The sequence below is a fragment of the Pristis pectinata genome, chromosome 10, assembly GCF_009764475.1.
Source record: "Pristis pectinata isolate sPriPec2 chromosome 10, sPriPec2.1.pri, whole genome shotgun sequence".
NCBI lineage: Eukaryota > Metazoa > Chordata > Chondrichthyes > Rhinopristiformes > Pristidae > Pristis > Pristis pectinata.
The window spans coordinates 95,420,793-95,436,644 of NC_067414.1; the positions used below are offsets into that span (position 1 = coordinate 95,420,793).

The 15,852-nt window shown below is 43.4% G+C and overlaps 1 protein-coding gene across 4 annotated transcripts in view; it reads left to right on the forward strand.

Moving 5' to 3' along the window:
• The window catches only part of LOC127574799 (CSC1-like protein 2), a 156,979-nt gene extending 146,025 nt beyond the window's left edge, over positions 1-10,954 (forward strand). For 3 of the 4 annotated variants that reach the window (XM_052024162.1, XM_052024163.1, XM_052024164.1), the window contains 4 exons: positions 1,177-1,292; positions 2,804-2,863; positions 6,987-7,064; positions 9,145-10,954. In XM_052024162.1, the coding sequence (XP_051880122.1) occupies positions 1,177-1,292; positions 2,804-2,863; positions 6,987-7,064; positions 9,145-9,297 (407 nt within the window). In that variant the 3' untranslated portion in view covers positions 9,298-10,954. The remainder of the gene's footprint in view (positions 1-1,176; positions 1,293-2,803; positions 2,864-6,986; positions 7,065-9,144) is intronic. The other variant, XM_052024165.1, reaches the window with a different exon arrangement.
• The last annotated feature ends 4,898 nt before the right edge of the window (positions 10,955-15,852 follow it).

A 15,852-nucleotide genomic window follows, 5' to 3' on the forward strand; every position in this document is an offset into this window, starting at 1 on the left:
TCTTCACATGGATGGTGGCGAAAATTTGGAGCACTCTTCTGCAAACAGCAGTTAATTCTGGGTCATTTGAATGTGAGAACACAGTCTTTTTCCCAGCGAACGGGAATTAAAAAAAAAACTAGAGGGCATAGGTTTAAGGTGAGAGGGGAGAGATTTAAAAAGGACCCGAGAGGCAACTTTTCTACACAGGGTGGTGCATATATGGAATGAACTGCCAGAGGAGGTGGTTGAGGCAGGTACAATAACAACATTTAAAGGACATTTGGGCAGGTACATGGATAGGAAAGGTTTCGAGGGATATGGGCCATATATGGGCAAATAGGACGAAGATGGGTATCTTGGTCAACATGGATGTTTTGGGCCAAAGGGCCTATTTCCCTGCTGTATGACAGTGTGACCTCCTCATCTTCCTGTGTTGATGGCTTTGTATTCAGAAGACTGAACTTAGCAAACTTGAATGAGGTTGGCATTCAAATCTGAGAATGATATCAGTAAGAGTGCCCATGTAGTTGACAGATTGTAGATTAAAAAAAATCTGTTTGGCTCATACTCGTCTTTTTAAGAGTGCAATCTATCTCCTTTTTCATTGTTCCACGTTGTTCGTAATCACAAATGTAGTTTAGCCTTCCATGTCACACCCCTGATTTCCTGAAACTGGCTGTCTTTTCTGGCTTCATCTCACTGCTCTGCCTTTCACTCTTGGTCCTCTAGTGCTAAGTCTGATCGATGGTTCTGTGCTTGACTCCTGTCTAGTTTGGTGCGCGGGTTAGGCTGCTTGTTCACACACCTCAAAGAGCTAATAGGTGGAAGCTGAACACAGCCACAGACATCAACTACAGTGCAGTTCAGTCTAACAAATCCTTCAGTTGCTCAAAGCATTCCCTAAACTGAGACTGCAGTTGGAAAGCCTGATGTCTGCTTGCAGCATCCCAAGTGCAATTATCCCTGTTTTCTCATCTTCCCCATGGTCACTGACCTAAAGTGGCTTCTGTTCACTGATAGCCTTGATGTTTAAAAATTCTAATCCTTGTCTCGAAATCCCTCCAGGATCTTGCCTCTCCCTGTTGCAACAGTGACTTCCCTTCAAGAGCACTTTGATGTTGGGGCTGCCAATGTTGAAGATTCGCTATGTCACTCAATAGCCTTCAAAATTATTTTTGTTTTTATTATTTTCAGGATTCTTGGCTGCTACGTCCATGTTTACATTTGTTGTGCTGGTGGTCACTATCGTTATCTGCCTCTCTCATGTCTGTTTTGGCCACTTCAAATACCTCAGTGCTCATAACTATAAGGTAAGTGACTTTTTAATCTGGCTTGTCCTCTGCCTGGTAACCTTGTGTCTGATGTTCAGCTACTGAGCTGGCAGACGTTTTAAGGTCACTGCACAAACACTCACTAAATGGGCTAAACAGGATAATTAGGATGGCTGTAATTCATAAAATTTTGGGTCCGTCACAAAACGCTTGTATTTGTTGACAACGTCCTTGCTCCTCTGGAGTTCAATGGATGTGTTCTATGTACAAACGTGTATGTGTACTCCAGTAGCATGTAAATTAACTTTGTGACCTTAAAGACACACTTGTCTCAGCAACAGAATAATGCATCATACTGCACGTACATAAGCCTGTTTGACATTAAAGCACTGAAGTCAGCCAAGGGAGATGTTGGTTTTTCCCCTTCCTCCTGTGATTTATATCACCCTGGAATTAGTGGTTTAGCTAGCATTGATCTCCTTCACATCTCCAGAGAATCCTGTGTGATGAGACCTTGAGGTTCTGCAGGAGACAGTCAAAGGAAGTTGGATCCCCTTCCCATTTGTTGGGATTCTCTTTCCCCAAATCCTTTTCTTGAAATTGATTCCAGGTTGGGCTGGAATTCGGCAGGTGACCTTGCCCTTCATTGTTTTGGACGTGTTGGTGAGGGCTTCTGGGCGACAGGCCATGATGATCATCTACATGTGAGCACGGTTTTCTGGGTGACTGTTCCAGCTGCTCTACCCTGGATACGTTGAGGCCACTTGGACCTGCTTGTTCCCCATTGGAACCTGTTAAGTCAGTCGAGTCAGCCTGCAGTGCGTAGATCAGGGACACTCTGCCGTAGAGATTGATCCACTCCCCCTCCCCAAGTATTCTTGGGAATTGCTACTAATTCTTGTTTTATCGTATTGCCACTCCTGGTGTGTATGTTCTTTTGGTTATTTGACTCCTTTGTTTCAAGTAATTTTCCCTCTAAAAGAATTGGATCTTGTTGGTATACACTTCTTGATCCATCTGTCTGCCTTCCGGTACACCACCCCAGTACTCACTGACCGTGTCTGATCTCGAGGGGCGAGAGTGCCAGCAGGCTGCGTTCAGCCAAGGGAGGTGTTATGCGATGTCCTTGTACAATTAGCCTCAACCCTACTTTCCAATGAGTAATGGTAATTGGGGTGGGAACACTGGCTTGTTTTGTATGTTCTCCCCAGGAGACCACTGCAGTTAATGATGGCAATGTTTAAGGAGCATTTAGACAGACCTTAAACAATAGCAACGTTTAAGAGGCATTTAGACAGACACATGAGCAGGCAGGGAATGGAGGGATATAAGCTATGTGCAGGCAGATGGGATTAGCTTGTACTGGTGTCAGACATGGTGGGCCAATCCTGTGCTGTACTGATGCATGTTCTAATATTAAGGGGCCAGGATTGCAATCACTATTTTAATGGAGGGAGGGATTTAAATCTCTTGGTGCCACTATTAAAATGATCCTTGCCAGATAGATTTTTCCACTTGCAGATAATATAACATCCCCTGTTGATTTTCAGCAAAGCTCCACTCCAGGAGATGCAATAAGTACAGAGGACGAATCCTGTTACAGGACACTGGTAATTCTCACCACAGTGTTTGGGAGTTAACCCTGACTAATTGTACCAAATCATTCTTGCAGATCACGGTGATGCATAACAATCAGACTTGAAACTTGACTCGATTTTTGCATGCTCATTCTTTTTCCTGTTGTTCCATCTCGCACTTCTCCAGGCGAGGAATTCGAGGCAGGCAATGGGGAAAACTTCCTATCATTTTGCTCTCTGTCATACTATCAGATCTTCCCGGAAACGAGCTGACCTGCTTTTAGCTGAGCCATGCAAATTAAAGGAGCTGTATGCAGCATACAAGCACAGGCAATTCGGCTTATGAAACCTGGGCACATTTATTTCCTACATATGTATATATTATAAAATGAAAGAAGGCCATTTGGCCCTTCAGTCCTGCTCCACTATTCAGTAAAGTCATGGCTGATCATCCTCAATACGTGTTCCTGCTCTCTCCCCATATCCCTTTTGTCCCAATCTACCCACCACCTCCAACAACTTGGCTTCCATTGCATTCTGTAGTAGAGAGTTTTGCAAATTTGCCAGTCTTTGAAGAAATTTCTACTTCTCTCAGTCCTAAATTGTACAGCATAGAAACAGGCTCTTTGGCCCACCATGTCTGTGCTGACCATCGCACCTATCTATAGTAATCCCACTTGCCTGTGTTAACTCTATATCCCTGTATGCCCTGGCCATTCAAGTGCCTCCTTTTTCCCGATCAGACCCTCAATGTCCCTCATCAGCCAAGGTTTCCTAATCTTACCAGCCTTGCCCTTCACTCTTAAAAGGAACACACTGGCCTTGAATTCTTATCTCACCTTTTAAAAGCCTCCCACCTGTCAGATGTCCCTTTACCTGGAAACAGCCTCTCCCGATCAACATCTGAGTGTTCCTGTTCAATGCCATCAAAATTAGCCTTCCCCCAGTTTGGGACTTGAGGACCAGTCTGATCTTCTTCCATGGCTATCTGGAAGCTAATAGAATTATGGTCACTGGTTCCCCCACCAGCTCATCAGCCACTTGCCCAGCCTCATTTCCTAAGAGATCACGTGTAGCCCCTTCTCTAGTAGGGCCATCTACATATTGCTTCAGAAAACTTCCCTGGACACTTATATTCTGCCCCATTTAATCCCCTGGCACTCCCAGTTGATATTAGGTAAGTTAAAATCTCCTATAACAACCCTACATCTGTCTGTGATTTTGCCTACATAAATATCCTAATTCCTGCTGACTTTTGAGAGGGCTATAGTAAAATCCCATCAGTGACACCTCCCACCTCCCCACCCCACGAGTTCTATGGCCTTGCTGGACACTCCCCCAGGTCTCCTCTCTAAATATCGTCATGACTTTCTTGCTAGTCAATAGTGCAACTCTCCCTCTCTTGCCTCCACCTCTGTCAGTCCAGAGGCATCGGTTCCCCGCAACATTGAGCTGCTACTCCTGCCCATCCTTCAACCATGTTTCCGTAATAGATGTAATGTAAAAATCCCACGTGCCGATCCATGCCCCAAGTTCATCTGCCTTGCCTGTCAGGCTGCTTTCATTAAAGTGAATATATCAGACCTTCCACACTCCCTGTCCTGCCCCTGCCTGTCCTGTTTACTAGACTTGCTGGCTTTAACCTTTTCAAGTGTGTTACCACATATCCTATCATTATGAGTTCTCGACTTAGCTAGGGGAACCATCCTCCCAGCCTGTCAAACCCTAACAGAATTTTAAGTTTTCCCTCTTGTTCTTTTGAACCCTAATGAATACAGGCCGTGCCAACACAATCTCTCCTCATATGGCAGCCCTCTCATCCCAGGAATCACTCTGATACATCTCTGCTACCTTCCCTCTATGGCAAGTACATCCTTCCTTGGGTAAGGTGACCAAAACTGCAGCCAGTACTCCAGATGTGGTCCTGTATAATTGCAGTGAGACATTCTTGTTCTGGTACTCAAATCCTCTTGCTATAAAGGCCAGCACACCATTTGCCTTAGATGCTAGATGCAGCTGAATGTTTGTTTTCAGTGACTGGTGTGTAAGAACACCCATGTCCCTTTGTACATCAACACTTGCCAATCTGTCTCCATTGAAGTCATACTTTGCCTTTCTCGTTTTCCTACCCAAGTGGATAACTTTACATTTATCCACATTATTACTACATTTCATAGAATCATAGAACAGTACAGCACAATACAGGCTCTTCAGCCCACAATGTTGTGCCGACCTTTAAACCTCACCTAAGACTATCTAACCCCTTCCTCCCACATATCCCTCTATTTTAAATTCCTATGCTTTTGGCCACACACTCAACTTGTCTGTCACCTTGAACCCTCTGTTGTCCTTCTCTGAATTCTCAATCCCATCCAGCCTCAAACTCGGAAATATCGTATTTGGTTCCCTCATCCGAGTCATTGATGTAGCTTGTGAACAGCTGAGGCACGAGCACTGATCTCTGCAGTAGCCTACTAGTCACCCCCTGCCACCAGCAGAAAGTCCCAGTTATCCCTGCACTGTTTTCTGTCTGCCAACCACGGTGTTTGTAGAAGGCTGTTCTACAAACAGAACAGCCTTCTACAAGGAAGGAAGTTTGTAGAAAGACACCCAAAAAGCCAAAGGGAACCCTTCTGTGCAGGTGGCTCAGCAGGTTCAAATTCCTAATGTGCCCAACTTTGCTCAAGGTCCATTTGGTTCTGACTACCACAAGGCTCGATAGATATTTATCACTCGCTAACAAAGGATACGCAACCAAGGGAAATAAATTACAGATCAGCCATGACTGGTTAAATGCTGTGCAAGATCAAGGAACTGTGGTCCACTTCTCATTCTGTATTCTTTAAACTCTAGACAGAGACTACTGCATATTTGCTTTTTCACTGAGTCCAAAAGCCAACACAGTGCAAATTTAGATCCCAGCACGTTACCATTCTAAAGTAGTAGCAGTAATCAAGCACCAGATATTTGCCAATACCTGCCCAACACTGGCTTGGTTGAGAATGATGTACCAGAGCTCATTGCAAGCCTGACCGAGACGTGGACATGTGTTGAATGTTAAAAAGAGGACTATCTGCTCTTCTACATTCTGTCCATCCAAAGTCTTTAACTGGTTTAAACCCAAAAGAAATCGGTTGGAGTCATTCCTGACCCAAAGGAAGGCAATTGTGCTTGTTGGAAGCTAGTAACCATGACCCAGAATATGATTGCAGGATTCCTCGGAGATATCTCCATCCAGCTCTCTCCATCGATTATCTCTACCCTGTCAGAATAGCATATAACTCTGGGTTTTTCTGCACTGCCCTTCCCGGGAAGTGGGATAAACCTGCTCCATTTTTAGCTGGCATGCATATGATGGGATGAATGGCCTCCTGTGGTGTTAACTTTCTCAGGTTTGTGGTTTTCATATTTCGTAAAAAAAAAGGATAGGGCAATAGAGCCTATCAGGTCTATTCCATCCCTTGGATCAATCCCACTCCTCCCACCCATTTGTAAGAGTACAAGGACCACAAAGCTTCAGGAAGTAACACAGAACCAGGGGAACGGAAATAAATGTGACCCAGCCCTGTTGTTGAAACTCTGGCCGAGCTGTGAAAGCAGATTGCTGAATTGCAATGGTGTCCTTTGATGATGTATGTCATCCAAGGGAAGTTGCCAAGCTACTTCACCCAGATTAAAAGTATGTGTGAAAAGAATCAGTAGTTCATACAGCCCCTTGAATCTGTTATTGCAATTCAATAAGATCATGACAACTTTCCATATCACTTGATTCCTTCATTGTCTTTATTGATCTCTGCCATGAATATATTTGATTAGCAATCATCCATAACTCTGAATAACTTCTCCTTTTACCGAATCATACTCCTCTCTGCATTTAACCCATTGGGCATATTTACATCTGAATTCATTCTGAAGTCACAGAGGTGGGAGAGGGGAGCACCAGGTTCATGAGAGGATCTATGGATATTCTGGTTGAATTTTCTTTTGGGATCAAGGGACATTCAATTGAATATTCCTAGATCGGCAAACAGGATGTGAGCCTGTGACAGGGGCGCACGTGCTTTCAGCGGTGGCTGGGCTTGATTGGCCTCTGCTCATTTTGAGGATGGAGTAGACGTACATAAAGGCGCCTAATGGGTGTTGATCTCGCTTTCAGATTGATCGTAGTGAAGTGGATGGGACTGTTGAAGCAAACGGACAACGGGATGGCACCTCATCCCCACCAAAGGTTACAGTAAGTTGTCTGTCTTCTGTTGGATTTAGATCACTGGCAGCTTCATGGCATTGCTTACCTCCTTCAACAGTGGAAGAGTCCAGATTTACCTGCTCGGTCAGGTTCTGTTGTGGGTCCTCCCTTTTGAATCGTGATCTGGGTTCATGCTCCTAAATTACAATACTTTCTGTGTCGCTCGGTGTTTCTGTGGGAGTTTAGTCAGGACCCCAGGCACAGGGTAGCAGACGCTCAAAGTGGCGGTGCAGGTTGACTCTGTGGTTAAGAAGGCATATGGTGTATTGTCCTTCATCAATCGGGGAATTGAATTTAGGAGCCGAGAGGTATTGTTGCAGCTATATAGGTCCCTGGTCAGACCCCATTTGGAGTACTGTGCTCAGTTCTGGTCGCCTCACTACAGGAAAGATGTGGAAGCCATAGAGAGGGTGCAGAGGAGATTTACAAGGATGCTACCTGGGATGCGGAGCATGCCTTATGAAAGCAGGTTGAGTGAACTCGGCCTTTTCTCCTTGGAGAGACAGAGGATGAGGGGGGACCTGATAGAGACGTATAAGATGATGAGAGGTATTGATAGGGTAGATAGAGGCTTTTCCCCAGGGCTGAATTGGTGGCCACAAGAGGACATAGGTTTAAGGTGCTGGGAAGTAGATATAGAGGAGATGTCGGGTAAGTTTTTTACTCAGAGTGGTGAGTGTGTGGAATGGGCTGCCGGAAATGCTGGTGGAGGCTGATACGATAAGGTCTTTCAAGAGACTGTTAGATCGGTATATGCAGCTGAGTAAAATAGAGGGCTATGGGTAAGCCTAGTAATTTCTAGGGTAGGGACATGTTCGGCACAGCTTTGTGGACCGAGGGGCCTGAATTGTGCTGTAATTGTTCTATGATTGCACAATATTGTGTAGATGTTTACTGCACCAGTTTAAAATGACTGACTTCATTAAAGCATTGCACAGCAGTTGTCTCAAAAGTTGTTACACAACTTTTCAAGCTGTTGTTTTAACATAGAATTTAAATGTTCTCCTTTGTTTCTTTGAGTCCAGTCTAATTCCCATCATTCTCCTGCTCAGAACATGGTGTATGTGATTCTGTCCGTTAAGGCTCTTCAAACAACAATCACTTTCTCGCTCACTCCGGCTATCAACTGTTCGTTCAAGTTTGCCGGAAATGGGTTCGGCTTGAATTGCTCTTGCCCTTTTTTGTAATGCATCTATTGATCAGAAACTCAACTGAACCAGCCACGTAAAAACCGTGGTCACAAGAGCAGGTCAGAAGCTGGGTATCCCTCAGCGAATGACTCTCCTCCTGACGCCCCAAGGTCTTTCCGCCATCTACAAGACACATGTCATTAGTATAATGGAATACTCTCCACTTGCCTGGATAGATGCCATGCCAACAACTCTCAAGCAGCTCAACACCATCCAGGACACAGCAACCCATTTGTTTGACACACCATCCACCATCCTACACATTCATTCCCTTCACTGTGTGCACCATCAACAAAATGCACTGCAGTTACTCACCCAGGCTACTCCGACAGCACTTCCCAAACCCGCCGCCTCTACCACCAAGGACAAGGGGCAGCGGGTGCAGGCGAACACCACCATCTGTGGATTCCCCTTCATTATGCACCATACTGACTTGGAAACTTATTGCCAGTCCTTCATTGTGCCTGGGTCTAAATCCTGGAATGCCCTTCCCCATCAGTGAACTGGGAGCACCTTCACCTGAAGGACTGCAGTGGTTCAAGAAGGCAGCTCACTGCCACCATCACCTCGAACTGTTACAGATGGGAAATAAATGCTGGCCTTGCCACAGTTGCCAAGATCACAAATGAATATATTTTTTCAAATGTACAGTTTAGATCCAAGTCTTATGGGACATAATATAGAAGTTTGCAGGCAATGTAAAAGTCGACAGAGCAGTGACAGTCTGGAGCAGAGATTAGACTGCAGGAAGACTTGGGATAGTCTGGTCAGTTAGACAGAAAAGTGGCAAATGAAACCTGCAGGGTGTCCAGACGCTGGTTTGTCGGGCTATTCTGTGAAGGAGTTCAGTACTAACCTGCCAATTCTCCTGTCTGCAGAGATACATTGCCCAGGTATTGCAGGATCCTCAGTCAGAGCCCACGGGAGACGATGACGAGCCAGCATCGCAGAAGGACACCAGGGAAGTGATCAGTGAAGGAGAGTTCCAGTCCTGTGAAGACAGTCTCATTGAAAACGAGGTTCACCATTAGTGGAAAATCAAGAGGAGTTTTTTTTTAAAAGCAAACAAAAGTGCACAGTTTAGGACCAGGAACAAGGACACCACAGCTTCAGTGAAACTCCAGACTGTAATTATTAGTCCTTGGTACTATGTAGCCTATACCAGTACAATGCAAATTGCTAAACTTGTATTTGTTTTGCTGATGGAAGGAACACTGCAGAACTGAAATGTAAATGGGTGAAGCTGGAAAGAGAAAATAGCTACTCATTTTTACTTGTCTGACCAAACGTAAGCCACCATGTCTGTTTATATTAGCTGCATCTCTAACATTAGTCCAAGAAAATACTGCTGCCACCAGAATGGGAAATGAGCAATCGAGCCTGGTTACATAAGCACACGTATTGTTGCTGGGTAGGGATGTGTGTGATCGAGAGAGAGAGAGAGAGAAAGGAAGGAAGACGTTTGGTGTTTTTTTTAAATCCTTTGTGCTGAAAGAAAATCAATATTAGAAAATTCCTGGGGAAAAAAAATTAGTGCACTTTTTTCCTGTTCCAATCATGTGAAGAAGTACATTAACGTTGTAGGGATATTTGTACGTACGTGGTTAAACTTGGAGATTAAAAAAAGATGGTCCAGTGTTTTTTTTGTTGTTGTTACCCAGCAGATTTAAATGAGTTCTCAGTGCCAGGTATCATCTGTGTTACTTGGTTAGGAAGAAGAGTGGAAATCCAGCATGTTCATGGTTCAGACAGTGCCGGGTGTTTCCTACACGTCAAAGTGCAAACGCAGGCAAATGCAGCTACCACACATCTGGAAAACGGTTGTAAAGTCAGATGTGCACAAAAGAGAGAGTATCCCATACTGAAAGAAAACGAGCAATGTTGGCTCTGTTTAGTCAAACAACTGCTGTTGGAGCTGAGCTGGAGATTCCTCTGAGGATCGCAAGCAGAAATTCCCGATGGGCTACACCTCCAACATTTCGTCCCTCTGAATGTTTCGCCCATGGGCAGTACTATTGGGCAAGGGTGGAGCACATTTATCATGAAACATTTCCTGTTCGAGAGGCTGGTGATCTTTGGCGAGGGAATAGGGTAGTTAATACTTTAGTGTTCAAATCATAAAACTTTTGAGGAACTATGTACAGAAGATGTAGCAAATCTGTATCTGCCACATTTTTTATCATCGGTTTGGATGGAGCTAGCTGAATAATTAGAGTAATCCTGCATTAAACATGCTGGTGGAACTTGCGGCCACATTTTATGTTAATCATTTGGTTTTGGGTAGAGCTGCCTGAAAAATAATTTGGAATAATCATGCTGGTGGAACTTGTGCCTGTATCACATAAGGACAATGTGTCTTTTGTACGGTTTCCCACCCACACCCCTCTTCCACAAGGTGGTGGCATCGTCCAAAAATCCTTGAGCTGTTGTACTTCAGTTTATTAAAAATGTGACCAGCAGCCCCACCTGGATTGAATCACTGCATATTAAGGTTCAGCTGTGCCTGGTCTTAGCAAAGGTGGTAGAGGATGCCCTTGCCAGTAGTGAAAGGATCACCAGCCTGAAATCTCGATTATTAATGGTGACGATTAAGTTGCAACAAGAGCGCAATCAGAATTGAAATGGAACGTTTGTCTTTCTTCCTCTTCTCTCTGTAATGCCAATGCAATTAAAGACCTAATGCAATGATTTTTAGTGTCGTCCTACAGACCAACCAGCCCGGAAACTGCATCACCCATTTTGATGTGATAATGTTTGAAGCCTCAGTTTGCTGACACTACTAAATTTCCTTTCCTCCTCCAACAGATTAGAGAGAGGGAGAAAGTAAACACGAGTCAGTGTTTAATGTCTAGGTGTGATTCATAACATTCCTTAATTCACCAGTTGTACTACTTTTCTGATAAAACTTCATTTGTAATTTGGTCTTGAAGGAAGCAAATATTGTTGGACAAAGTTTGCATTCTTGAATATATAGTAATTACTCTTTGGCCCACTGGGTCTTTTAAATTGGTGGATAAACTCCTCTCTCCATTGCACTTGTACAGTTTTCTGTATGCTCGGGGTCAAGGAAGGATAGGTTTTTTTATTTTCAGAAGGCTGAAGAAACTCGATTAGTGTTAGATCCAGACTGGCTGCCTTTTTACTGATGACCAAAAGGCAGCGACTCCCAGGATAACTTGAATGGTGTGTTGCATTGTTTCGATGGAATTCTAATTAAATGCAGAACCCATTTTGCCAAGGCACCTCACACTCTGGGACTTCTGTGCACTCTAGATAAGAAAATAGCAGTGAATAATGATCTGGGAACTGTGGCATTGGCAAAGGCTATTTTGCACAGGGTATTGGATTTCCAGCTATATAACTGACACGAGGGAACATTGGCATTCTACCTAGTGCATGCAGTGCTGCATCTGAAAGATCGTTCCTTTGCTGTAATAAGTTCAATATAATGGGAATTATTAGGAAAGGGGTTGCTCCATTAAACCCAATATTATGTGGGTGACTGAGCAAAGTTCTGCCCACTGCATTTATCTAGAGTGACTTTAACACCAATCAAAATGTCCTTATTTTCCCCAAGAATTATTACCCTGAGTTTTGGATTCGGTATCATTGGGGATTAGCATCTGAAAACCATTTGGCTGGAACAACGTGCCCACTATTAACTTCTGTCCATTTATGTGTGAGTTTTCACGCTTGCTGATGAGCAAGACTTCTTTAACGTGTGCTTGGGTAACGTGCTTGGGTGGGGTTATATGTATATAGCTGAATGTACTAGAGTGCAAGTATTGTGTATATATAATAGACACACCTGTCCTGTGGTGCAAGTGGTGATGTCTGTAGTAGTCAGAAATTATTAATAGATATTATCGTTTGAAGCTCTGTTAATGTTGTACATAATCACTTGTGTAAGAATTTGGAAATTCGTCTAAAAAGAGTATGCCTTCTACACACATTGTTCCTTGGGTATTGAACTCTCAATGGGGAGACCAGAACTTGAATCTAAATCTCCACTAAGTTCCCTTTCGGATACAATTGCCTCACCTCAAATTGGCTTGGAACAACTGGGCTCGGCTGGAAACGGAGTGGGCAAGATTCCTTATCTGGTTGACGCTAATATTGGGAGTGATCTCGCTGTGAGATTCAGGTAATTAAAATGAGCTGGAGGGACCTTTTTTAATTAATCCATACCATGCCTGACTGGAAATGCCTGATCTGGGTACAAAACAATACAATTGTCCGCAACTGGCATCTTGTTCCAAAGTGTATAAACAGTTATAACACTGGAAATGTATTGTCATTTGATGATTTCCATTTCAAGTTATTGTGCAGTATGTTGTTTTCAATGTAAGGAACTGGTACTTCACTCAGATTTTTCTGTAGATGGTGTTACCCTTTTATGTCCAGGGACCTGAATTAGTTGCCACTCGTCCATAGCGAATGAAGTTAATGTTGCTTTATAAATCACAAAGAATGGCTTTAATTGATTCCTTTACTGGAGCCTGTGCTTGACTAATTCTCAAATCCCATTTAGTTTATGATGTATCCATTCTAATGCATGCAAAGAATGATCACAATTCAACGTTTAAAATACTGGAGATATATTTATTGAACATTCCAGCCAAGGAAACTATTAGAACAGTATGGGATTGAACAAATACCATGGTGATTCAACAAGTGCTCACTTGGAGTTTTGTATTCAGAAAAGCCTCTATTGAAAATACAGCAATATACTTCTATTCCCCCCCGTAGAATTCCTTAAAATTATTGAGATAAAAATAGTAATTTGTGGGTTCTACAGTACCCTGTAACATTGTTTCTCCAGTGAGCTTAATGTTTAATCAGGCTAACACTAAATATTAAGAATTTTCCTCTGTTCATCAAATAAGATGTAGTCTACCAGAAGAGTTGATTCTTATCTGCGGTCCATTCTCTTACCCCTTTTTATATTTTTTTTTAGTTATTGACCCACTCTTTCTAATTACACTTTAGAAAATTTAGGTAATCTTTCAGGTCAGGGCATACTCCTCAAGAACCTGCTGTGAAGTGGTGTAGAAAGAGACACCATTCTTCCACAATTCTATTATGGGATGTGGATCTCCATTTTCTTTGCAATTGTTGAGGGACCTGTGTCACTTCAGTTTTTATGTTTTGATTTTATTATTTGGTGTTTAATTTTATTCCCAGTTCCTTTCCTCCTCACCAACCTGCACCTCAGTTCTGTAGCTGCCTCAAAGCAAAGTTGCATTGTTTGGATTCCAAGCGGCATACATTGAAACCGGTGCCTGACAGGAGGCTTCCCCGTGACTTGGTCCCAATAGGGAATCTGTCCTGGACCACCTTGTGGTGGTCTTCAAGTGCAGCTTTGATAACCTGTTACGAGAGATCCTCCAGGTATCTGCATCCAGAATGCATCAAGGTGGCTCTCTTCTTCTGGTAGTTAATGGGGCAGAGTGTCATGATGGATTAAGGTTGTTCTTTCACTTCTGAGGACCTTGGTTTGTACCTAAACCCATCTGTTTTTCTTCCCCTAAGCTTGTTTTTTTTTTGTCATTCTTTACCAGCCTCTGTCCCTACCCTGTTAATGGGTCCTAGGTAAGTAAATTTAGGCACTGCACAACCTAGTGAACTTAGCTGAAATTGTCTACTTTAGAAAAGTCTTGAATGGAGGAATTGGGAATCAGGGCGAGGTAGTGAAAGCATTGATGCAGCATGGGTTATCCAACTGGAATCATTTAGGACACCTTGGGGCAATTTCACCCTTGCCATGTGCTGTTCATTAAAACGATAAATCTATCTGATGAATCCAACTTGAGCTGGGAACAAGGCGATGTTTTGAGTCCCTTGAACAAAAAGAGCAAAACCTGCCCGTGTAATGGGCCAATTACCTCACTTCAGAAGGTTGTTGGCCACCTTTTTAATTATTTATCAAGGGTGACTGGATGGGGAGAGGGTGGGTTGTGGCAGCTGTCACTGAATGATTGCACTTGCTGTTGACATTGTGGTCTGGCCCCAAGTCCTTAGTTGCCCCATCAATGATCCACTTGCAGTCAAGACAGGGGACTTGATGTGCATCAGCCTCCTCTTTAAAACCATGCCTTTAAGGTGTTGGTCGCAAACAAATCATTGACTACCAGAGACTGATTGTGGCTAGAATTCCAAAAGGTAGATTAATAACATTTAACTTAGTAATTTATTATGTATGTGTCACATTAGCAGATGTGTTTGTTGTACTTTTGTTGCCTTGTACCCACTGGAGATCCAACCTCCAAAAGGGATGCCTAAGTGAGGTTGTAAGTCCTCATGGAGTGAGGAATCCTGACTCTGAACTCTCTTGTTTGTCCAAGCATTTCCTTCCTACTCAGCCCCATTGGGATGTATTGTTTGACCAGTTAAGTGTTTTGAAGGAGGTTGTTATGGGGCGGGGAAGACTAAGAATATGGGAATCTCACAGCAGCAATGTGGAATCAAAGTGACAGAAGCCGTTGATTGTGTTGAAGTTCATCTGTACAAGTATGGAAAACTTGGCTAATGAGATTAAATTAACATTCTTTTCTAAAAAAGCACAGTGAAAATTTGCACGTTTAATCTTTACCCAAGATACTGCACTGTTTGTGAAACCTCGATATTCAGATGAAGTTGAGAATGCAAAATATACCAAGTCTTTGTCCTTCTCCCTCTGACCTACTGTTGTGTAAAGATGAGAGCAGAGTATCGGCATTTCCTATCAAAGTCACCGTGAAGGCAAGTTTAGATAATATTTTGTGTAACTGCATGTAAATTATTTGCCAGAGATGTTTTTTTAATAAAAGGTTTAACTGTGTCCTGCAGCATGACTTACTGAAATATGGAAGAGAAAATAGAAGTTTGATATTTCCCCTTTCATCCCCACTGTTATTTATAATGTGGATGTATGTGTAAATATGTACATAACCTACTAGCTGTTGTGAATACATATTACCTGTTCTCTTTAACCAGGGTCTTGGAGAATCTGATGCAGTAGGTCCTAATTATAGCAGACGGAGCAGTCGTGCTTCCATTGCTTAATGCAGTAGTCTCTACATGTGGTTGTATCTCCTTGCAGGTCTAGTGATAGGACAACACCTCGTGCTTTAGAAACATCCTGGGGGCCATTCCAATCAGTGGCATTGCTTGCTGCTGTCATCTGAGTGTTGATTTCTGGATCATGTTCACTGTGGCTTTGTGAGTGTTCACAAATGAGCAGGTTGTTGCCCTCAGATCCTGCACAGTGACCAACTATAACCAGGCTGTGGAGCTGGGTGATGGAGAGGGTTGTGGAAGGAGGAGAGAGTTTGTTATTCCCACTTGCAGGAGGAACCGTTGGGAACACTACCAGTTCATCAGGTTGGACTTTTTCCTGTGGTCCCATGATCGTCGGAAGAGGCAGGGAGCGTAAGAGAGGTGTGGTTGATGCACCTGCAAGGACTTCACTATGAGCTATGCCGAGGAGAGATCCTTGGATGGCTCTCCATATACACAAGGAAAAGCCAGGATGGTTTATGGGGTCTTTTGTCAGTACTTGCAAATGACTTTATGTGCACTGACCCATGGACCTGCAAACTTCCCCT